The sequence below is a fragment of the Adiantum capillus-veneris genome, chromosome 2, assembly GCF_014529385.1.
Source record: "Adiantum capillus-veneris isolate H3 chromosome 2, ASM1452938v2, whole genome shotgun sequence".
Taxonomy (NCBI): Eukaryota; Viridiplantae; Streptophyta; class Polypodiopsida; order Polypodiales; family Pteridaceae; genus Adiantum; species Adiantum capillus-veneris.
This window is the reverse complement of record NC_140932.1, coordinates 159,857,741-159,881,973: the sequence shown is the minus strand read 5'-3', so window position 1 is coordinate 159,881,973 and position 24,233 is coordinate 159,857,741. Positions and strand designations below refer to the sequence as shown.

General features: G+C 42.9%; 2 protein-coding genes across 2 annotated transcripts; one reads left to right on the top strand and one right to left on the bottom strand.

Annotated features, from left to right (window-relative positions):
- Positions 1-17,714: 17,714 nt before the first annotated feature.
- LOC147463952 (S-type anion channel SLAH2-like) lies at positions 17,715-22,294 on the bottom strand. The gene is made up of 6 exons (XM_086492041.1): positions 21,718-22,294; positions 21,491-21,552; positions 20,628-21,344; positions 19,775-20,545; positions 19,563-19,594; positions 17,715-19,388 (listed from the first exon to the last, which is right to left on the bottom strand). Exons 1-6 carry the CDS (start codon positions 21,962-21,964, stop codon positions 19,019-19,021), a joined length of 2,199 nt encoding a protein of 732 aa, XP_086348167.1. The 5' UTR covers positions 21,965-22,294; the 3' UTR covers positions 17,715-19,018.
- LOC147463953 (uncharacterized) lies at positions 18,406-19,012 on the top strand. The gene is made up of 2 exons (XM_086492039.1): positions 18,406-18,539; positions 18,837-19,012. Exons 1-2 carry the CDS (start codon positions 18,479-18,481, stop codon positions 19,010-19,012), a joined length of 237 nt encoding a protein of 78 aa, XP_086348165.1. The 5' UTR covers positions 18,406-18,478.
- Positions 22,295-24,233: the final 1,939 nt, after the last annotated feature.

Sequence of the window (24,233 nt, the reverse complement as noted above, 5' to 3'; positions counted from 1 at the left end):
AACAATGAACTTTGCCTGAGATTGGACCTCCGTTACACCTCTCCCTCTCTTTCTCTCTCTATAAATGTTCAATGACGATGCTTCTTTCTTTCTCTCTCCTCCCAATTCTCTCTCTCTTGTTGAATCCTTGGAGCTCCACTCATCAACTCTTGGATCTTGCTGAGTTGTAGCTACCTTGGTTATGTGTGTGTGTGTGTGTGTGTGTGTGTGTGTGTGTGTGTGTGTGTGTGTGTGTGTGTGTGTGTGTGTGTGTGTGTGTGTGTGTGAGAGAGAGAGAGAGAGAGAGAGAGAGAAGAATCGTAGATAGGCACGTGGGTTTTGAAGGCCTGCAAACTTCGAAGCTGAGAGCAGTGCAAAGCGTAGAGTACACTGGGATAAAACAATGTTGCGAGCTACAAACATGAAAAAAAATTGGAGGTCATGGAGGCGGCAACACTTACCCCCCCCCCCCCCCCCCCCCTCTTAGTGACTTGAGGCTTAGAGAACACTGGCCAGACTCTTCAGAGGATGACATGTGGCAGGGGAGGGGTCAGAATCCCTTTCCCCTTTCCTTCCCCCTTTATACATAGTATCGATATAGATGTCCTTTGTACTTAGGTTTACTAAAAACTGGCCTTAAGTTCCATTCCCATGGGGTATAGCTTCACAAAATGAAAGTGAGCTTTATAGATTATAAAATCAGAAGTGGACCGTAAACAATTTGATACTACATTATCGCTTTTACAAGGAATATTAATCTAAAAGGGATATTTGTGTCGGCATCTTCAAAGAGCTATCCTAATGATCTTGCTAATCGAATGCTCAATTCTATAGGGCACCCACATCGTGGAGAGGCTTTTGTGTAGAATCTGGGAGAATGCTCAGCCCCTTCAATTTGAAATATTGAAGGCAGAGAAAGTTTCTATTTCAAAAAATTAGAAAGTGGTAACTGCCCCCCCCAAAAAATCTCCCCCCTTCCCTCCCCCCCCAAAGTATCTGTACTCTGTGTGTGTGTGTGTGTGTGTGTGTGTGTCATGGCGGCTAATGTAGCCTAGAGAAGGTCTCTCTCTCTCTCTCTCTCTCTCTCTCTCTCTCTCTCTCTCTCTCTCTCTCTCTCTCTCTCTCTCTCTCTCTCTCTCTCTCTCTCTCTCTCTCTCATCCTCCAGGACCTGACTCAGCTAGACACCAGAGGGACATGATACAACCAACACAGGAGCTGGACACGAAGATGGCTTTCTACAGAGAACATCTTCTGCAGCATACGGCGGACGGTTTCGTGACGAGGCCCAGATACATGGACACCCACTTGTCCCATGGGATACGGTGTGCTACTAACCAGACGAGGCCGCTTCCACTACTTGTTTAGAGAGGGCTTCAGATCGCTCTCCAAAGTCATGGGGTATGAGGATCAGAGATGCCTGGATTTGTTTCTGCTCGAGCTGCGCAGCCACAGAGAGAGCCTGTTGAGAGGAGAGGCCAGCCAATCTCAGAGACACATCACAGACTTCTTTAGAGCAAACACTGGACACCCGGAGAAGTTACTACCACATCAAATCTTGTCGTCTCACACCAGAGGGCACACTGATCGACCGAGCAACTGAATTGGGAGATTCAGATGCCCACGACTACGGAGGACTACACAACATCGAGGGAGGCTACATTAGAGGATCCGGATCACTTTGGTCCGACATGCACGACGCCCAGTCAGATTGCTGACCATGGAGGAGATTGATGAGATCCACCATCGACCAATGCTAGATCTCTTGTGATTTGTGGTTTAGCTAGCCCGACTAGCTGCGGATTTCATAGTATTTATATTCCATCATTTTGTCATTTCATTTCATTCTGTTACTTTGAATTTGTATCATATCCACCACATTGATCCACCACATTGTAATGCTTTGGTCTCATATGTCATTTTGGCCTTTTGAAGACGTTAATATAACATTTCATTTCATTTCATTTCTCTCTCTCTCTCTGTGTCACGCGCGCGTGAGGCTGGGCTAAGCTGTCATCGCCTTCGAGTGGTGCGCCTCTGACGTCAGCTCGTGCGACCTTGGCACGTCCCCGTGACATCGTCGTGTACCTCTTTAACAGGCCACAAAAGTGGTGTTTTGTATGAGGTACTATAACTATAATAATAATAATGCTATCTTTTGTGTGTTAAATATATTGTTTTAAAAGGTAGGCTATCGTTATGGTGTATTGGACATCTATTAATTGATTACATTGGAAGATTCCATTTCCAGCTCTTGGCAATGCAAAGTCTTCCGCCTTTGGTCTTGTTCCCACGTGCTGCTTCTGCATCCTGCTTTGCATGAGGCCATGCTGGTCTCTCCCCGTTCTCCATACACCGTTGTAGGAGGTTGTCGTAGACGGGACATCGTGGCCTACGTCTCCTCAGCTGAGACACACAGAATATGAGCGTGAGGGTATGACCGCCTATCATTCGCTCCTGCGCCTATCTCTGCATCCAGCATAACGGCCCTCTGATATGCACTCTACGCCTCACCCACCCTTGACCATAGTCCACTCCCTCATGTGGCCATCACGCAAACCCCCATCCCCCTGGTCTACTCCATGTGCCTTCACCATCTGTGTGTCATGCGCTCTAATCAGAGCACACATTGCCGATACAGGTGGGGCCCATGTTGCAGATCCCACTCCATCCACAGATCCCTTGCAGAGGAGCAAGCAACAGAGAGCGCATTGCCTGCCCCTTCTTTGTGTAGTACTGCTGCAAGCATCATGTCCAATAATCCAACACAGAATGCCAATAATCCATCTCGCTTTGCCGCCTCCTTCGTGTCATAAAATCTAATATCTAACTAACCCAAATGATTTTCTCATATTAAATTGATCACTTAATGTGGGAGAATAAACGGGAACAAGTGTTAAGATATAGGTATGTGCTTTTAGATCTATCTCAACACGGGGCCAATGTAAAGGGGCCCAAAAGGGATATGGTCTATCAAAGAGCAAGGCTAACCAATGGAGCATAAGACCTTAGGGTTAGCTTCATTGAAGACCTCCAATAAATGTGTGTAAAAGTCCTTTTGACCTTAAGCAAGCTAGGGCTGAGCTTGAGGTGGGAACCCGGCCCAAGCTCGAGGTGCTTGTCCTGCTTGAGGTGCTTGTCATGCTTGAGGTGTTTTTCATGCTTGAGGTGCTTGATTAAGATGCTTGAGGTGCTTGACTGGCTCCATGCTTGAGGTGCTTGACTTGCTGCATGATTAAGGTACTTGAGGTGCCTTGAGAAGCTTGCCTGAGATGCTTGTGGGAACACCCCCTAGTTCAAGTGCTTTGTCATGCTTGATGAGTAAGGTGCTTGATCACCTAAAGTCAAAATCATTCCTACAAGAGGGGGGGCGAGCCCTTTTCCTAGGAGCTAGAGAGAGAACACCCACTCACACACACAAGGGAAGCCCCAACTTGAAGAGGCAGCAAGGACACATGTCAGGCCCCTACCCATGTTACCTTCATGTGTTGCTTGAAGCCTATTGGCTAAGCTTCAAAGGGGTCCAATGATAAATTACATGAATTATCTAATTGTTTTAGCATTTATCAAGTCCTCTCTCTCAAAGGGGAAAGGGGGACACTTGTCCCAAGGCTACCCATGTTGCTTGTAATGGCTCCTGCTTGTGATTGGCTAGGCCTGGAGGGGTCCAATGAGCTTCAGGCATGAGCTACAAGGGGGGGTCGACCCAAGCAAGCTAGGGGGGTGCCTAGGGGGTATACTCACAATCACTCTCATTGTGTGCTATGCAAAGTGCAAGAGCTCCCTCTCCAAGCAAGTAGAGGTTGAGAGCCTACACCAACACTCTTGGCTATAGAGTGCAAATCCAACCAAGAGCCATGCTTCAATGCTTAAGCTTGCCATCTCCTTCTTCTTCATTACTATGCTATTATGTATGCTAGCAACAAGAGTATGATAAGTGAGGAACTAATTCTTTCTCCTACGAAATGTTTCTTCTTCCTCTTCCCTACCCTCATTCCCTGCTAGCTCTCTCCACCTTCGAAGGTGTTTGAGGTCTTGGGACTGAGGCTTGGGATAGTTAAAGCTTTCTTCAAGTTTATGTTATGTTTGTGGTGCATGAAGCCTTCCATCTTCATGGCATCACCTAGGTCACAAGGAACACAAAGACTGTATTGTAACAAGTCTCTCTTTATGGGAGAAATCATAATACAAATGCCTATTGGAGGGGGGACCGGCTCCACATAAATCCGGTCCTCAATTGTTGTCATGTTCTCTAAACTCTCTCTCTTGCAAAAGTATTGTCTATGCCAAGTTAACTAATTGCTATGATTATGTTGCTATCTTCAATTATGTCTACCCGCTATGCTCACAAAATCATTTCTTGAAAGTACTCTCATTAAATTCCGCTATTCTCAAATTGAATAGGCAAATTCCATTACATTGGTATCAGAGAATTTGGTTTCTCTTTTCTTGCTTAAGAAGAGAGGTCCTTAAGTAGCCTATAAATGGTTGATGTTGTTAATTATAATAGAGTAAGTGGAACTGGGATCTAATACCGGTTTTGTTAAGCCCACTATGTGGGGGATGGTGCACACCTCGGGAGCTTTGGACTTAATAATGGAGTCTTTTTAGACTTGCCTACGGCTTTACCATTATTGAGCCATAAGAAGTCCGAAAGGAGCTAGCCCTTGGCAACTCTGCTATGTTAGACCTACTCCTCTACTCTCTATAATTAACCACTTTGAGCCGTGGGTGTAGATACTTAAGAGCCGATTTTCAAAGGCTAAGAGGAGTGGCAACTAAGGTTTTGAATTGCCAAAGCATACACTAAGTACATACATAAAATTTTGTTAACATGGCTGACAATAATCAAGAGAGTAGAATGAACATTGATAGCTTTGATTTTGCACATGAAGGTGCTAATGATGATGCTCCCATGTTTGTGAATTATCTTGTGACTAGGTTGCAACAAGCTATGGGCAACCCTACCTTGCAAGCCGAAGTTACTCAACAACTTCGTGCCTATGGAATTTCCTTTCCTCTCCAAGAGGAGAGAGAGCTTAGGAGGCCTCTTGAAGAGACCCCCAAAAGAAGACTCTCTCCCACTCGAGAGGAGGAATCCAAAGAGAAAGAAAGCAATGAAAGTCTAAGTTCTTCTGAAGATGTGGCTCCACGAAGAAGGCGGTCTAGACGATCGCCTACTCCTCCCAAGAGGAAAAGAGCAACCCATAGTCCTTCTCCTCATCACTCTCAAAGGCAAGAGAGGAAACAAAGGAAGAAAAGGGCTAGGAAGAGGTCACCCTCTTCTCCTTCTTCTTCACCTTCCTTCTCTTCCGATGAAAGTTATGGCTATTCTCCTAGAGAATACAAGAGGGGAGGGCATCGCAAATCATTTCCTGCATGGTGAAGGTCACAAAAGCTAAAGAAGTTCAAGGAGGGAGGAAAGAGTATCTCTTTTCTCACCTACGATGGCACCTTTGGTGCTACCGACAAAGTGTTGGCCTTCATCCAGCAATTTGATGCGGCCTTTGGGGACGAGGGCTTCACAGAGTCCTCCAAGCTACGCCATGTAGCTATGCACTTCCAAAAATCAGCTCGTCAATGGTGGGCTAGCCTTCGTGGCAATGGAGAAGCCCCAAAGACATGGAAAACTCTACGAGTTTCCATCATGAAGCAATTTCTTCCAAGCGATACTAAAGATAAAGTTCTTACCGAATGGCGCGGCTTGAAGCTCCTCTCTCATGAGTCTATCAACAAGTATGTAGATAAGTTTTGGGATTTACATCTCAAAGCTACTGTCTTTCAAAAGATAGACTTTGCCGAGCAAAGACAACAATTCTGTGCGGGATTACCTGAAGAGATGGCCGAATATATCAACTCTCAACGGCCCGGTACTATTACCGAAGTAATCCACCACACCATGGTTGCTTCACGCATCAATTTCCATCAAGGGGCTAGACGTAATGTCAAGCCCATGGAAAACAAAGATAAAAATGATGCAAAGGGGAAATCCAATGCTCAAAATAATTCCCAAGGCACTTCCAACAACAACAACAACAATCGGTCCAAGGAGAAGGGAGTTTACAAAGGTAAAAACAAACTCTCTCCTGAAGAGCTTGAAGCTTTTCGCAAGGACCATAAGTGTTTCAAGTGTGGGGAGCAAGGACATGGCTATCGTTCTTGCCCCAAGAAGAATACTCGCAATGAGACTCCTAGGGCTTCCACCATCGAAGCTCCAAAAGAGGATGCTCATTGCAAAGGATCATCACTCTCCTATGCTTGGGGAAAGGTAAGAGAGCATGATGCCTTCATCTTGTTTGATCCTGGCTCTACTCTCAACTTCATATCAATAGAGTTGGCCACCAAGTTGGGCATTCAAGCTTTTGAGATGGGAGATATAGTAACAGCTGATGCAGCTTTCAAGGGACAACAAGCTTCCGTTACTCCCTTGATTGGGAAGTTGAGGCTTCATGTCCAAAGCTATGTCGACAAAGAAGACTTCTTCATCTCTCCCCTCCAACATCAGGATGTTATTCTAGGGGCACCATGGTTTGATCGCATGGCTGCCAACATGAAGTTCCCTGAACGGAGAATTTACTTCACCTACAGGGGAAAGAACATGTATATAGATGCTAGTGAGCGTGGTCGCACTATTCCACTTGTAAATCCTCTTTCTTTTGATAAATCAATGAAGAGCTCAGTTTCTGCGTACATGATTTATGTCAAAGAGTCTCTAAAAGCTAATAATGTTTCATCAAATGAAAATGATAGGAATCAAGAAGAGTTAGACTTGTCTACTTTTCTAAAAGGATTCCAAGATGTGTTCATCGATGATATCCCTATGGACCTACCTCCAAAACGAGGGGATGATGATCATCGTATTGAGCTCCTTCCAGGAAGCTCACCGCCTAACAAACCTCCTTATCGAGTCTCACAAGCTCAACAAGAGGAGATCATGAGGCAAGTACAAGAGCTGGTAGACAAAGGGATGGTGAGGCCTAGTTCCTCTCCCTTTTGTTCTCCAGTCCTTTTAGTGCAAAAGAAAGATGGTACATACCGTATGTGTGTGGACTATCGAGCACTAAACCATATCACTATCAAAAACAGATTTCCCGTACCTCGGGTAGAAGATCTGTTTGATAAGCTACAAGGCTCTACCTACTTCAGTAGGATTGACCTTAAGAGTGGCTATCATCAAATAAGGATAGTGGATGAGGATATCTTAAAGACCGCGTTTCGCACAACATTTGGTCTTTATGAATATCTAGTCATGCCTTTTGGCTTGACTAATGCACCAGCTACGTTCAATCGTTTGATGGAGAAAATTTTTAGACCATATCGAAAATTCACTGGAGTGTTCTTCGATGATATCATCATCTACTCCAAGTCTTTGGAGGAACATAAGCAACATCTCCAAGTGATTTTTCAAGCCTTGAGGGAGAACAAACTTTTTCTCAACCAAAAGAAAAGTGAATTCTTCCTTCAAGAGATTCAATATCTAGGCCATATTATCTCTCACGATGGTATTCGTATGGATCCATCAAAGTTAGAGGTAATAAAATCATGGCCTAACCCAAGGAATCTACATGAGCTAAGAAGCTTTATTGGTATGTGAGCATACTATAGACGCTTCATAGCAAAATTCTCTCAAGTAGCAGGACCACTACACGACTTAACCAAGAAGAACGTTAAGTTTGTATGGACTGCTAAGGAGAAAAATGCTTTTGAAAAACTCAAAGAGAAGCTTACTTCCCAACCAGTCCTCGTGCTTCCGGATCTCTCAAAGCCATTTGAGGTCCAATGTGATGCTTGTGGTGATTGCCTTGGAGCGGTTTTGCTTCAAGAAGGGCATGCCATAGCATATGAGAGCCGAAGGCTCAATGGTGATGAACGAGTCTTGGGCATTTATGAGAAAGAGCTTTTAGCTGTTCTACATGCCCTAGACACATGGAAGCACTACCTATTGGGGACTCCATTTATCCTACGAACCGACCACCAAAGTCTCAAGTATTTCATGACGCAAACCAAGCTTTCCGACAAACAAATGAGGTGGGCAAATTTTCTTTCGCAATTTAATTTCCATATTGCTCACATAGCTGGTAAGCACAATCAAGTTGCCGATGCACTTTCACGACGACCAAAAGTTAATGCGGTGTCTATAGCTACTCACAATGATCTATCCTCTATGATAGATGAGTATGCTACTGACCCTGACTTTAGAGACATAATGTCAGCCCTTGCTTTGGGGAAGAAAGAGGAACCATTCACCTTGCAGGATGGTTATCTTCTCCACGGCAATAGGCTATGTGTTACCCATTCCCTTCGTGAGAAGGTTATGTATGAATCCCATGCTCCTCCATATGCAGGGCATAGAAGTATTCAACCTACTCTCCGAGGAGTAGAGACGTATTTCTATTGGCCTACCATGAAAGTGGACATACAAGAGTATGTTTCAAAATGTGTAGTATGCCAAAAGACCAAGTATGATAGAGGGAAGCAACCTGGATTACTCCAGCCATTGCCTATTCCAAATTCACCATGGGAGAGTATATCCATGGATTTCATCTTTGGATTACCCAAGTCTATCCATGGGAATACAGGAATATGGACAATAGTCGACAGGTTTAGCAAGCAAGCACATTTTATTCCTGTCAAAAAGACTATTAAGGCACATCAAATGGCAACTCTCTTCATATCTCAGATTTTCAAACACCATGGATTACCCACATCCATCGTGTCAGATAGAGATCCTAGAATGACCAGTAATTTTTGGAAAGGTCTCTTTGAAAATCTAGGAACAAGATTGAATTTCTCTTCGGCCTATCACCCACAAACGGATGGCCAAAGTGAGATAGCCAATCTTACAATACTCGATCTACTCAAGACTTATGTTACCGAAGTAGATCAACGCTCACAATGGGAAAAGTATTTACCGTTAGTAGAGTATGCCTACAATAATACTGTACATACTTCTACGGGCAAAGCACCTTTCGAGATCATAGAAGGAAGACCTAAAAGTCCCTTGCTACTGAAAGTACATGGGAAGATCTTCGCCGCCGATGAGTATAGCCGTGACCTACAAGAATCTTTTCAAAAGATTAGGGAGGCTATAGCCATCTCTCAACAAAGGCAAAAAGCTGCTGCTGATAAGCACAGAAGAGCCTTAATGTTCAAAGAAAATGATTGGGTCTTACTCAAGTTTCCTAAGGCTCGATTAAGGCAAACGACGGGCAAAAATCCTACGGGCCATCAAAAGTATTATGCTAAACTAGCAAAAAGATACTATGGTCCTTTCCAAATCTTGAAGCCTATCAATGAGACGGCTTATCAACTCAAGTTGCCCAACCATTGGCTTATACACAATGCCTTTCATGTAAGCTTACTTAAGCCCTACAAAGGAGAGCCACCAATTGAACCAATCATTGAAGACCCTCCCGAAGTTGAAGACCAAGAAGAGGTGCTACAACCCGAAGCTATCCTTCGGCATGAAGACAAGGTACTACGACATGGTAAGATTATCCGACGGTATCTTATTAAGTTCAAAAATTATCCTTTTGAAGATGCTAAATGGATGCAAGGAGTACAACTTAAGGATAGTATGAACCTTGTCAATGCTTACAATGCTACATTAGAGTAAGCAAATGTACAAATTTCTTTTAAATAACTCATGTTTTTGTCTTATATGACTAGTCCTCTTTTTAATTGTGCACAAATTTAACTAGTATGCATGCTTAGAATCATGTTTGTGATGACGACGTCTCTCAAACACCAAGTAGAATTTGTCACTCTACTTTGGGAGAATGAAATGGACTAAAGAGCAGACATGCTTGCGGCAGCTATGTCTCCCAAGCACCAAATGGATTAGTCATCCATCTTGGAAAGATGTCGTAGGGTAAAAAGGGATCCTTTACCCGCTAAGTACGATTGACTCATGACTAAGACTTTATCTCTTCTACCTCATAGTCGAGGACGACTATGATTTCAAGAGAGAGGTAATGTCATAAAATCTAATATCTAACTAACCCAAATGATTTTCTCATATTAAATTGATCACTTAATGTGGGAGAATAAACGGGAACAAGTGTTAAGATATAGGTATGTGCTTTTAGATCTATCTCAACACGGGGCCAATGTAAAGGGGCCCAAAAGGGAGATGGTCTATCAAAGAGCAAGGCTAACCAATGGAGCATAAGACCTTAGGGTTAGCTTCATTGAAGACCTCCAATAAATGTGTGTAAAAGTCCTTTTGACCTTAAGCAAGCTAGGGCTGAGCTTGAGGTGGGAACCCGGCCCAAGCTCGAGGTGCTTGTCCTGCTTGAGGTGCTTGTCATGCTTGAGGTGTTTTTCATGCTTGAGGTGCTTGATTAAGATGCTTGAGGTGCTTGACTGGCTCCATGCTTGAGGTGCTTGACTTGCTGCATGATTAAGGTACTTGAGGTGCCTTGAGAAGCTTGCCTGAGATGCTTGTGGGAACACCCCCTAGTTCAAGTGCTTTGTCATGCTTGATGAGTAAGGTGCTTGATCACCTAAAGTCAAAATCATTCCTACAAGAGGGGGGGCGAGCCCTTTTCCTAGGAGCTAGAGAGAGAACACCCACTCACACACACAAGGGAAGCCCCAACTTGAAGAGGCAGCAAGGACACATGTCAGGCCCCTACCCATGTTACCTTCATGTGTTGCTTGAAGCCTATTGGCTAAGCTTCAAAGGGGTCCAATGATAAATTACATGAATTATCTAATTGTTTTAGCATTTATCAAGTCCTCTCTCTCAAAGGGGAAAGGGGGACACTTGTCCCAAGGCTACCCATGTTGCTTGTAATGGCTCCTGCTTGTGATTGGCTAGGCCTGGAGGGGTCCAATGAGCTTCAGGCATGAGCTACAAGGGGGGGTCGACCCAAGCAAGCTAGGGGGGTGCCTAGGGGGTATACTCACCCACACACACTCACAATCACTCTCATTGTGTGCTATGCAAAGTGCAAGAGCTCCCTCTCCAAGCAAGTAGAGGTTGAGAGCCTACACCAACACTCTTGGCTATGGAGTGCAAATCCAACCAAGAGCCATGCTTCAATGCTTAAGCTTGCCATCTCCTTCTTCTTCATTACTATGCTATTATGTATGCTAGCAACAAGAGTATGATAAGTGAGGAACTAATTCTTTCTCCTACGAAATGTTTCTTCTTCCTCTTCCCTACCCTCATTCCCTGCTAGCTCTCTCCACCTTCGAAGGTGTTTGAGGTCTTGGGACTGAGGCTTGGGATAGTTAAAGCTTTCTTCAAGTTTATGTTATGTTTGTGGTGCATGAAGCCTTCATCTTCATGGCATCACCTAGGTCACAAGGAACACAAAGACTGTATTGTAACAAGTCTCTCTTTATGGGAGAAATCATAATACAAATGCCTATTGGAGGGGGGACCGGCTCCACATAAATCCGGTCCTCAATTGTTGTCATGTTCTCTAAACTCTCTCTCTTGCAAAAGTATTGTCTATGCCAAGTTAACTAATTGCTATGATTATGTTGCTATCTTCAATTATGTCTACCCGCTATGCTCACAAAATCATTTCTTGAAAGTACTCTCATTAAATTCCGTTATTCTCAAATTGAATAGGCAAATTCCATTACACTTCGCATGCAAAATCTCTCTCTCTCTCTCTCTCTCTCTCTCTCTCTCTCTCTCTCTCTCGCTTTGCACGTGCCCTTTCCCCCTTTTTTGGCCTGCCCAAAGGGCAAGGCTATAGCGTTGCCTTCTCTTTTTGGTGAATAAAATAGGAAAAAGGTTGAGTTGTATTTTTAAGCATTTTTTGATAGATCAAAAATGTTGATTGGTTGAAATAGGACACTCATTGAAATGATTTGTGTATATCTAACGATGGACATGTCTTGAGTTTTGAAATATGAAATGAACTCTCATATATCGAGGAAAAGATTTTGGGTTGAGCAATGCCTTTGGCAGCATGAAACGTTGAGAGCCTTACATGTTAAATGATAAAACCTTAGAGGCTCCACAAATCCCAAGAGTCACCTTTTCATTTTGAAATATGAAAAGTTATTTTACCCACCTTTTCATTTTGAGAATTTGGTTCATCCCTTGAAACTTGAAACTTGAGGTAATAGACTAAAGTTGTCATTTTTGTTAGTTAAAACTTAATGGAAGGAATTTATTATTCAGGGCTTTAACCTTTAAAGATTTTTTATTTTTATTTTTAGAGATTTTAAAGCTAAGTTTAGAACTTAAAGATATAGAACTTTTAAAGTAAGGTCTCCAATGATCCAATGAGGACCTATAGTTTTTTTTTATTAGAAGGTAAAACTTTGAATTAAAGAAAGGGAAAATGTTACATGGATCCACAAGTAACGGGAGGGTCACCCCGAGACATTAGAGTTTTAGAACTTAGAACTTTAAAGCTTTTAAAGTGGGATTTACAACTTAAGGATCTACAGTTTTAGATTTGTAAAAAGGGCTCTAGAGCTTAAAAATGTAGAATTTTTAAAGTAGGGTGTAGAGCATAGGGATCAAAGCTTAAGGTGTAGAGCTTAAGGGTGCTTTTTAATTCAATTTTATGTGCTTATGTTTTCTTTTTTAAAGCTTAGAGATGTAGTGATTTTAAAGTGGGATCTAGCCTCAGATCAAGGTCGAAAATTGACGCCTATTTTTTTGTCAAGGGCTATTTTGCATATCAAAACAATCTCAAAATTGCCTGTCATTTTTTGTATTTATATCTTTAATTTAACGTTATATATGGCAAATTATATAAGTTGATTGCATTACACAAAGCATATGAAAGGGGGCTTGAAAAATTACATGTCAAAAAGAAATTTTTATCATGCCTGGCAGGCCTTGTGATTTTATCACTTGTTTTGCTTAGAGTTACAAGAGCATCTTGCCAGATTTGCCTTTACGAAGCAGGCCAAAAAATATTGTAGCAACATACCTGGTGTAGAGATTAAGGGAAAGGCATCTTTACTTCGTTAGCATAACATCCCCGTTTAAAAAACTGGCTTCTCAGTAACCCACGTGGCACAGCTTTTGAAACGGCAGGATTTGTTAAATACAACAGCAAGTCGTTGGCTTTTTTTATCCCGCAACAACAGGTCGTCGTAGGTCTTGCTTTTTTATTCCAACGGCTCATTGCAATTCTTTAGCTCCTCACCTTGGCACAACGCATCCAGTTCCTCGGCATGACGCAACACATCCAATAGGTCGTCGTCAAGGTTGGCAGTCTCTCTCTCTCTCTCTCTCTCTCTCTCTCTCTCTCTCTCTCTCTCTCTCTTTCATTGTTGAAACGTTTCTAGTTCCACCTATTCTCTTTATGATGTTCAAAGTGGGCTTGCTTTCAATTGAACATGTGTGCATGTTCTGACACAAGCTTCTTAAAGCAGGCTGAAGTAGGCTTGCTCTCAATTAAACATGTATGCATGTTTATGTCGCCTCTTAAAATAGATTGCGGAATGTCGTCTCTTCAAGTGAATTGATTGTTGGGATATGCCCAACAGGGATAGGGCCAACAAGCTCTAGCTACCTGTAGCGCTCTCAATTGAGCATGGGAGCATGTTTATATCGCCTCTTTAACAACACTAATTGCGGGATATGCCCAGCAGAGACAGGTCCAAGAAGCTCTACCTGGCTGTGCCGAACATCGGTGGGGCAAGGAAGCTCTAGGCTATTTCCAATTGATGCGAAGCGAGCACATCTGTCTATATGAAGCGAGTGCATCTTTGTAGATGCAAACACATACTCAAAGCAAGTAGTCTTGCTTTCAATTGAACATGTGAGTTATAGGAAATAAGTTGTGTTTGGCATTGCCTTGGACGACATTCTGTACAAGAAGCTTCTCAAGCACTTTTTGTGCTTTTTGAAGAACACCATATATTGGCCTACATGTGCTTGCTCTCAATTAAACATGTATGCATGTTTATGTCGCCTCTTAAAACAGATTGAGGAATGTCGTCTCTTCAAGTAAATTGATTGCTGGGATATGCCCAACAGGGATAGGGCCAACAAGCTCTAGCTACCTGTAGCGCTCTCAATTGAGCATATGCACATGTTTATGTCGCCTCGTTAACAACACTGATTGCAGGATATGCCCAGCAGAGACAGGTCCAAGAAGCTCTACCTGGCTGTGCCGAACATCAGTGGGGCAAGGAAGCTCTAGGCTATTTCCAACTGATGTGAAACGAGCACATCTGTCTATATGAAGCGAGCGCATCTCTGTAGATGCAAACACATACTCGAAGCAAGTAGGCTTGCTTTCAATTGAACATGTGAGTTATAGGAAACAAGTTGTGCTTGGCATTGCCTTGGACGACATGTAGGCCAAATATGGTGTTCTTCAGAAAGCACAAAAAGTGCTTGAGAAGCTTCTTGTACAGAATGTCGTCTCTTGAAAAGTAGTGATTGTAGGATGTGCCGAACAAGAGCGGGGCAAGGAAGCTCTAGACTCTTTTCAGCTGATGTGAAGTGAGCACATCCCTTTATATGAAGCGAGCGCATCTCTGTAGATGCAATCACCTATGCTTGTATCTTGAAGGCATGCGGTGATTTGGAGGATGCTGAGACGGGCAAAAGCCCTAGGCTGTTTTCAACAGATGCAAAGCGAGGACATCACTCCAGATGAAATCGCCTATGCTTTTGTCTTGGAGGCATGTGGCACCACCTTAAAGTCCGCACAAAATGACAAAATTGCCTGTGCAAACCTGGTTGTAGTGGAAACGGAGGCCGAAATGAGTCCGAATTAGAAATCTGAGCAGACCAAGCTCTATGAGCTATCCCAAAATTTTTGTCAACCTGCAAACGCTCACCAAAGCTCACTAAAATTGGAGAAAATGAGCAGGCGTGTGCTGGAGCTGTTGGCGACTAAGCCCGAGAGGACGCAACCTGCTCTGATACCAATTGTTGGAATTAGGGTTATAGAAAAACGCACACAGGTTGGAGAAGACGAAGGAAGCTCAAGGCACACAATAGAGAGTGTATTACTTAGTGTGCAATGGAGAGATGGATAGCCCTAGAGTAATGGACGTATATACAATGCACGGGAGAAAAAAACTCCTGAAAGGGAAAAATGCCCCGACGGTCCTAGTGTGTTTACACACATCACTACCACATGTATATGGTAACACTTGGCTGTTTCCAGCGGATCTGAAGCGAGGGCCTCTTTCCAGATACAATCACAAACGCGTGCATCTTGAACGCATATGTATGTATACAAGATGCTGACGTGGGCCTCTCTCCATATGGTATCACCTAAGTGTCCAGATTGCAAGCATGTGTCTCTATGCAAGAGGCTCATACAGGCACAAAAAAATCAGCTTTTTATTTTTGTTCAGAGGCTGCTCAAAAAAGATGTCGCACTTGGCACAATCTTGGTTGATAAGTATGACACGTGCATTGTGCTTCAAAAAAATGACGGTTTCTCACTAGTCAAAGTCTCTTGGAGTGCTTTTTTATCCAGTTATGCCAAGCAAGGGCAGGTGAGGAAGCTTTGAAATTAATTTCAAAGATGCAATATGACATGGGCATGTTCTTCATAACCAATTTTCCCAAAATGCTGCTTGTCAAATGCATTAAATGATGGGAATGGCGTCTCTTTCAATGCATTGGTAGCGGGATATGCACCGAAGGAGCAAGCCCAAAAAGCTCTCGGCTATTTTCATATTTCTATCTGCAGTGTGGACTCCTTGAATGCAGTCACTACGGGATCTGCGCAACAAGAGCAAGGCCAATGTGCGATACAGAAAATAAGTTGTGCTTGGCTTTGCCTGGGACTATGTGTACGTTTCATATGGTGCTCTTCAAAACGCACGAAAAGTGCCCAAGGAGCTTCAAGTGCAGAACACCGCCTCTTCAAATGCACTGATTGTGGGATGTGCCGCACATCAGCGTTGCAAGGAAGATCTTGACTATTTTCAGCTGATGCGAAGCGACCATATCTCTCCATACTGGTGAGAGTGTACGTCGTTCGATATGTATGCAAGTTGTGGTGCCAACAAATATCCATAGAGAGGCAAAAAATCCACTAACAACTCCAAGAAAGATGCAACACTCGCAACACAAATCAAGCATAGACATGAAGAGCATGATGAGTAGTCAAAACCATGGCTATGGCAATGAAGCTCTAGGATGTTTTAACCAAATATTAAATGAAAGCCTTTCGTCTCTTCAAGTGCATTCAAATGCATATGAAACAATTGGATGCAAATTGAGGTTTCTCACTAAACAAAGTCTCTTAGAGTGCTCTTATAAGAGGGTAACGGGCCCCCTACTGCAATGGTCCTCTACCACCATAAAAGAGCCCTCTCAGCTCTTCCATACCAAAGCTTGGTGTAATGGAAATGGCCTATGACTTTTGAGAATAGCGGAATTAAGAGAATAAGAGTGAGCATTTTTGTATGACTACTTTGAGAACATTGAGGGTGAACTTATTAGCGGTAGCAACATAACCATAAAACTTAATTAACTTGGTATGAACAAGAGAGAGAGTTAGAGAACTTGACAACATTTGAGGACCAGATTTATGTGGAGCCGGTTTCCCCTCCAATAGGCTTTTGTATTATAGATTCTCCCGGCAAGAGAGACTTGGTACAATACAATCTTTATGATCCTTGTAACCTAGGTGATGCAATGAATATGGACAGCTTCATGCATCACGAGCATAACATAAACTTTGACTTTGTGGAACACCTCAAGCCCCTCCAGCATCTTAGTCATTAAACACCTCAAGCACCTTAGTCAGCAAGCACGACAAGCACCTTAGTCAACAAGCACCTCAAGCTTGGGCCGAGTTCCCACCTCAAGCCTTGCCTAAGGTCAAAGGACTTTTAACACTAACCTATGGAGGTCTTTAGTGAAGCTAACCCTAAGCTCTTTAAGCTCCATTAGCTAGTCTTGGTTTTTGATAGACCATCTCCTATTTGGACCCCTTTAACCTTGGCCCCGTGCTGAGATAGATCCATAAGCACATGTCTATATTCTAACCCTTGTTCCCATTTATTCTCCCACATTAAATGATCATTTTAATATGAGAAAACCATTTAGATTGGTTAGATATTAGGTTTTATGACACTTGGTGATGCAGCTTCAGGCTTTGCAATGTCCACTCAGCCTCAATTATCATGTTTGTTCAGAGCAGTGCGGTGATACGAAAGGTTAAATGCAATCTGTATGCATCGATGATAATCCCAAGGTGAGTAAGAGTTACCATTTTCTAATTTTTGACACTGAGAATGCAGTTAATGAACGCACTGAAAATTGCACGCAGCCGTGGGAATGGCACGTTTTCTCGTATTATAAAAATTGGGGAGGACTCTGCAAACCCCCCCATGCAAGGAGACTTGCATGTTAAAAAAAAAAAAAACATAAACATGGACAACAAACAATTAATAACATTGCCATCTTCTATGATTACAAACATTGACCTTGACAAAACTCTAAATCTCTTTGTGGTTTTTTGCGAGGTACACCTCTGAAACACTATGATCAGTATCCCAAACACGCTCTCAGGTAAAAAAATCTACCACGCTTTGACACTCTCTCTCTCTCTCCTTCATTTTAATGTCTCTCCTCCCAATTAATAAATATCTTAGACATAATTAATAGCATCAAATAATTGAATTTGTTGATTTTTATTCATTTAAGAATGTTGAAGTGGCATATGCAATGACAAGAATTTAGACAATAGAGCGAAATTGAATCAAAGAATTGATACAATCTAAAATCTAAAAACATATTTAGACATATCAACATTGGGACATGAAGATCATCACGTCGTCAAAATAGAATTATGTCAACTTAAGGTAATAAGATTTGTGGATAACAAAGACAAGCTCTCTCTCTCTCTCTCCCTCTCACACACACACACACACATCATTTTTCTTCTATGTTCTTGTTTTCTCTTACCCTTGGACCCACTTTAATTCAATAGAGGTATGGCTAACGAAGCACTCTAGTTTGGCTTGATTTGGAGGCACAATGCATCACCTTACCCAAGCTCAAATTCCACAGAAGATGTAAGCCACATCAGCAAGGCCTATACTAATTTTCACTGATTAAATGGGGAAAGGAAATTGTAATGGGTCCCCTCCCCGTAAAGTCTGTTCTTGCTTTCTCTGGATTGAGGATTTTGACGGGTTCATTGCCAGATCCTGCAAATTCCTTGCAACAGAGTTTAGGTTTTCGCTTCTTGCTGGCTGCTGTCAACTTTCAAGTCGTTGTAGCCTGACAACTTATGCGCCTGTGAAGGCAGATCCACCCTTGTACGCCATCGAGTAGGAAGTTTGACATGAGCGTGCAGTTCTTGCATCTTTGCCTTTGCTTTGCTTTGCTTGAGGTCAAGTTTTGGAGCATAGACACCTAAATTTACCTTTTCTTTTGCTTTGTTAAGCGTTTATTCTGGTCTAAGAAAGCAGCTCCTACATCATTCGGAGACCGCAGTTGCAGGTTGTACGTTGAAATTTCAGTGAGGAGAAGGAAATCGCTTTGTTTGTTTTTCATGCCATTTTGCAGCACTCTGCATTGGAGTCATCTAGTGAATGCAATGTCAGATATGCATGGCTAGACATATCAATTCACAGAAACCTGGCGGAGTGAAAGGTACTTTCTCAACCACAGCTACAAGCCATTTCATGTAGTAGCAGTTTATTGCATTGTTTGTACCAGTGTGTCGAGAGGCACCAGCCATTTGGCATTGTGAGTGGTGAATCTGCATACACAGAGAAGAAAGTACACACTTGTTCCATTATCCTCCATGAATTGGAGGTGGGGAATGGGCAAGCCACTTGAGGATGTGTGAAAAGCCTTTACTGGTTCTAAACTTTATATTCAACGTAATTATTATATGTCGGAGAACTATTCTTGTTCAAGTCAATCAGGTGCTGTTTTACTTTTCAGATCTGCAAGAAATTTCTAGTGTGGTAAGGGCTTTATTGCAGACATGCCTAAGCCAAGGCCTCCTACAAAGTGTGCGTGGACGTGTGTTTGCTGCCACAGCATGTAGCTACAGCTGGGAAGGCATATCGAATCCATCAAAAGAATGCAACTGCAGGCCACTCGATGTAGATCCATAAACATTGCTAGATGAATTCATGTTGTGGTACGTTGGGGGGCATCCTGCTGAACCCCATCTTTTTTATTTTGGCTCTTCTGCTTGAGAATATTGGAAGGATGGCTCGATGAACTCGTCTTTTTGACCTTGTCGGTTTTATCAATTCCTCATTCTGGCCTATATTGAACGCAATCGCTACATCGTTGGGAAACATGGTTCCTTTATATAGGTGCATCACAGTGACAAGAGACAGTAAAACCAAGGTAATAATGGAAATCGATGCGAACATGACTGCAAGGCCCTGTGTAAAGGGATGCTCCACTTCCTGACAGTAGTGTAGTGTTGCATTTGCAAATGTCGTCACTGGATAGGCATACGACCACCATGTCATGGAGAACCTGCAACAGTATCACATTAGTAGTTTGAATGCTTTTCAGTTGCCAGGTGCTATCGAAGCTGGAAAGACAATAAGCAGGTCATAAATCGAACTGACAGTGGACATTGGGATAGTCTCCTACAAGGGTAAGGCCTCCTCAACCACAGAATATTTCTGAGTCATAAGTGTTACTTACCTGAATCCTCTGAAGAAGTTGAGCCGCAGCACCTACAATTCAATGTTCAAGTCTCCTTAGAAACTTAATTGTACACAAGCATCCCGTTTATTAATCTCGATGGCCTAAATCAAGGACACACATACCCATGCACATGCACATCATGACGGTCTTGCACATCAATTTCGAGGAATGAAGCTTACCAGTGAGATATATTCAAGAATGGGGCTTACCAGTGATATATAAAAGAAAAGGGCCACAAAGTAGCAGCATCTGGAAATCATGTCAAAGTGACCGGCAATTTGGGACCAACCAACACTAGCAGTGCTTGGAGCTGCAACGAACATAAAAAGAACGGGCCGGAGTTCCTTAGGCAGTACAAATGCTGTGGGCAATCTTTGATATAATGTCACCAAAACCACAAGGTAGTGTGCAAAACCCACAGCCCAAAAGAAGATAGCCACTTCCCTCCAGCCGATGGTTGCAGCCAGGAGGGCTCCTACAAAGTTCCCAAGTAGCGACAAGTGTGTACAGGGGTTGGCTACTTTACATAGCCTCCGCTTGCCTCCCATTAACCATTGCCCGTAAATCTTGAGCTCCAATGCAAAGATGGGACCCATGAAAATAACCCACAACATGGGGTTTATGGGTCTAGCGATTGCAGGAGGCGTTCCCATTGTTAACAGCATACAAGCAATCCATGGGGCAAAGAAGAAATTGATCCTAACTGGATGAAAGAACTCGCGTCTTACGGCCTCCCCATAAAAGAGACATTTCACAAAGTAGGTTGTATACACCATAAAAAATATTAAGATAGCTGAGCACCACACTATTATGTTGATGTGTTTTGGGATATGCGTAAACTGCATTGAGTGAGCGGTTGATAGTGTTTTCCATAAAATTGTCTGGCTACCAATTCCCAAGCAAATGCTAAAGCATCCTACTGGAAATCGCAAAGGGAATGGCCACAGCTTGTCAACGGCGAGTAGACTGCCTTTGTCTCCCTGCATTCAGAAATGTACGAGTATAATGAGACGATGTGCTTTGATTCATGACTGTCAAGGGGACTGAAATGTAGATACTTACCATCGAAGCATCCAGCTCTTGAGCTTTGAAAGACCTTTCCGCATTAGAATTTAACACAGGTTTGATGGTGCTTTGTAAGTTTGGATCAAGGTTTTCATTCCTTGCTACGCTTGTCTGGAGTTGGGCAATGCAGTGAAGTTGGTGAAAAGTGAGAGCAGGCCAAGACCAAGGCTTTGAAAAGATAATAGTGTCATGCAGCAACGAAGGTTTCTGTTTTATGGTCTTGACTATGGTTGACGTGGGATGTTTACGCTGTCTCTTCTGGTGGTGCATCATATCATCGGGGTTTGTATTGTGCCCTCCAAAGGCAAGTCTTGAGGGGAAGTTCCATCTGACAGATTTCTCTATGGGAAGATCTTGGTTGTGAAGTAAGATTAAAGAGCTTTCTTGGAAGGTGTCGATCTCCAGACTTTCGATTTGATGCTGTTCATTGTTTTGGACTCTCACAGGCATGTTATCGTCGATGTGCCAAGAGCCATTCTTTACACCTGAAGGAGTACACCTGGATACCTTATGGAAAGATGGTTGTTGAACCTTGTAGTGGTCTCTAACTGGCATCAAGGACTCTGGAATGGAAATTGAGTCTTCACATGATAACGTCAGATTGACATCTTCTAGATCTATTGGTATTGCAATATCGTTGGCATCCATTTTCTCTTGTGATGATGAGCTCCGTGTATGGTTGGCTTTTTGGTATTCTTCTGTTGCCATATTTACCTGCAAAGAGAATGCCAAATATTAATAATGAGACTACTTTAATGTTGATCTTCGCTCAATTATTGAAGTTTACAGGAGACACCCACTGGCTTTAAAGGAAGTCATGCAAATTAGAGAACTCTAATCTATTGAGAAAATATACTCACCTCTTTGTTGCTGTGTACACAGTGGCAGCAGTTACCGTGTGACTTTTCGTCACAGTACGACTCTGGTCAGTTTTTGAGCGTCAACAAGAACATGGCAATTGGGCTACAGCTACCTCTAGCAAGAAAGTAAAGAAGAAAGTGGTTGAAAAACCCACAATGGTTCATCTCACTTATGAATGTATTGGTGCTGATTAAGCCTTTGGTAAACACTTTACCTTATGCCTCACCATTTACAAGTTGGGTGCCAATGTCTAGGCCAACTAGACGGTTTGAAGATTTAGTGGAAATGGGTGCTGAAAATATCAAAATTAAGGTCTGTTGATTGTTGTGGATTGGGGTCCTAAACATCCTTACAGAAAGCACAGAAAAGTCTGTTACAAAGGGGATCAATACACAGGTCTTGATCCAGAGTTTATCAGTTTTGTTGAAGGGAGTTGAGTAGTAAGGGCGGCGCGAGATGCTCTGAAAGGACATGAAAGAAGCTCTTTGTCAGCAGAAATTTTTTTAATCTCATTGGCATTGAGCATTATGTTTCAGACATAAGTCGCTCTGTTTCTTCTTTCATGTGTCATCCCCCCACCCCGAATTTGAACACAGCTCTCTCTCTCTCTCTCTCTCTCTCTCTCAATCAATCAATTCTTTGTGCTTGTTCCCATTGTCCCCCAGATACTAAAGAATGATATAAACCGCCCCCAAGTATTAGGAAGAGAGAGAGAGAGAGAGAGAGAGAGAGTAAGAGAACAATCCCAAGGGATCTCATAGAACTATCCGACGAGGCTTGAGAGAGAGAGAGAGAGAGAGAGAGAGAGAGAAAAGCGTGGTAACGTTTTAGCTTTGGCCGATAGAATCTTTTAGAGATGCAAAAGGGAAGATGTGTTTCCAAACCTATGCCCTCACAAGTTTTGTGTATCTGACTTTTTTGGCACATTTTGCTAGCTGTTTCCTTGCTGTTTGGAGCTTGTAACAAGAAGCATGGTCCTTACTTGCAAAATGTGGAGCACCTTTTGCATAAAAGCATAGCTACTCAGAAGGTCTCTTCACCTATCCCTTACCTGCACTCAACTCGTCTTTTGTTCTTCGGTTTTTTTTTTTGAAAAGGCAAGACAATTTTATTTGTTGTTAAGCTTTCCTTGCTTTATCGGCTCTAAAGGAGTCACTAGAGATCTTCAAATGCATCGGCTGTTTTGGATGCTTGCTTTCTTCACAATCTTTGCATTTGATGACCAAGAGATCATTGCATGGGCATGAAATTTGTCCTAAGGTGTAGCATAACTCCACATTGTAAGTGCTCGTTTGCTCAAGCTATCAGCACTAAACTTAATTGATTGCCTGTATGTTTTTGCGTGTTTGCGCGCTTGTGTGCAACAACCCCAATTTAAGTTCAATGGCAATTTTCTTCTAAAATACCTAACCATTGCCCTTAGATATGTGTCACATGTAAAGGAATGGAGAGAGGTGAATAGATAGAAAGGACACACAAACACACACAGTTGGTCACTATACTTGCCTTTGATTGCTTCATACTTGACACACACACACACACACACACACACACCCTTGTTAAATTAGTACTCACTTGCTAGATAATGCCTTTTTTTTTCGGCTTGTCCTTTTGGCCTGCCCGGACATGACTGCACATAATGCTTGTCTGTGCTCCCCTTTGGTTTTGTGGGTAAACACCATGTATAGTTATTTGTACTGTCCTCAATAGGAGAATCCGGCTTATGCTAGGCTTGTTGGAGCTGATGGTTATATTATCATGAGGATGCTTACTAAAAGGCTGTACCTTTCACTTTTCTCAATATCTGCCAAGATTTCCCTTACCAGTTGGCCACTGCGTGCATATAATTAGGTCACAAACTTGATCTGCAATGGGTCGACATCAATACGGTCGGCAACGTCGATGTGAGCGCACTACAGCTGTGTGTGTGTGTGTCAACGCCCGATGTCGTGCATGCTCGAACATTGACGTTCATTTTAGCTTTTATTGTACTTCAAAGGCACACAATTCCCTTTGGTTTTTCTTAGTGACATTTATAATTCTCTCTCTCTCTCTCTCTCTCTCTCTCTCTCTCTCTCTCTTTGAAAATCAAAGCTAGAGTAGGGGGTTTGCGAGTGTCTGAGCGGAAACCAAATTCTAGCATGCCCGGTGGCTCAATGATATGCATGGGTAGATATATGACATCGGGAGGACTATCTACAAGAATGTAGGGGAGTTGAAGAGCCAATGGTTTTGGGGGGGGGGGGGGGGGGGGGGGGGGGGTTTGAGAGGAGAGTAGGGGGTTTGCGAGTGTCTGAGCGAAAATCTATTCTACTCTATTAAGCATAACCAAATTCTAGCATGCCTGGTGGCTCAATAATATGCATGGGTAGATATATGACATCGGGAGGACTATCTACAAGAATGTAGGGGAGTTGAAGAGCCAATGGTTTTTTTTTTTTTTGGGGGGGGGGGGGGGGGGGGGGGGGGGAGAGGAGGTGAAGAGGCATCACGGGGAGAGAGAGAGAGAGAGAGAGAGAGAGAGAGAGAGAGGAATCTCAACAAGATGTAGAGGGATGTGTGGCAAAAACAACAGGTTCTTCAAGACTTGACTATCTAGAGTCTTGAATAAAGGGTTGTCAGGCACTCCCTCTCCACCCGTGTTTGTCAAAACTTTCCCTCTTTTGTGATTGTGCGGATGGGCCAGTAGTGCTTCAGCTCTTCAACTGTTTCCTCTTCGTGCCTTTATTTTCTATTATCGTG

Excerpts from the sequence above, each read along its gene's own strand:
- LOC147463953 (XM_086492039.1), top strand. The coding sequence starts at position 18,479 with ATGCAATGTCAGATATGCATGGCTAGACATATCAATTCACAGAAACCT. Across the intron at positions 18,540-18,836 it reads GAAACCTGGCGGAGTGAAAG|ATCTGCAAGAAATTTCTAGT; the intron begins GTACTTTCTCAA and ends TTTACTTTTCAG.
- LOC147463952 (XM_086492041.1), bottom strand. The coding sequence starts at position 21,964 with ATGTCCTTTCAGAGCATCTCGCGCCGCCCTTACTACTCAACTCCCTTC. Across the intron at positions 20,546-20,627 it reads AAGAGCTGGATGCTTCGATG|GGAGACAAAGGCAGTCTACT; the intron begins GTAAGTATCTAC and ends TTCTGAATGCAG. Across the intron at positions 19,389-19,562 it reads AACTTCTTCAGAGGATTCAG|GTTCTCCATGACATGGTGGT; the intron begins GTAAGTAACACT and ends ATACTGTTGCAG.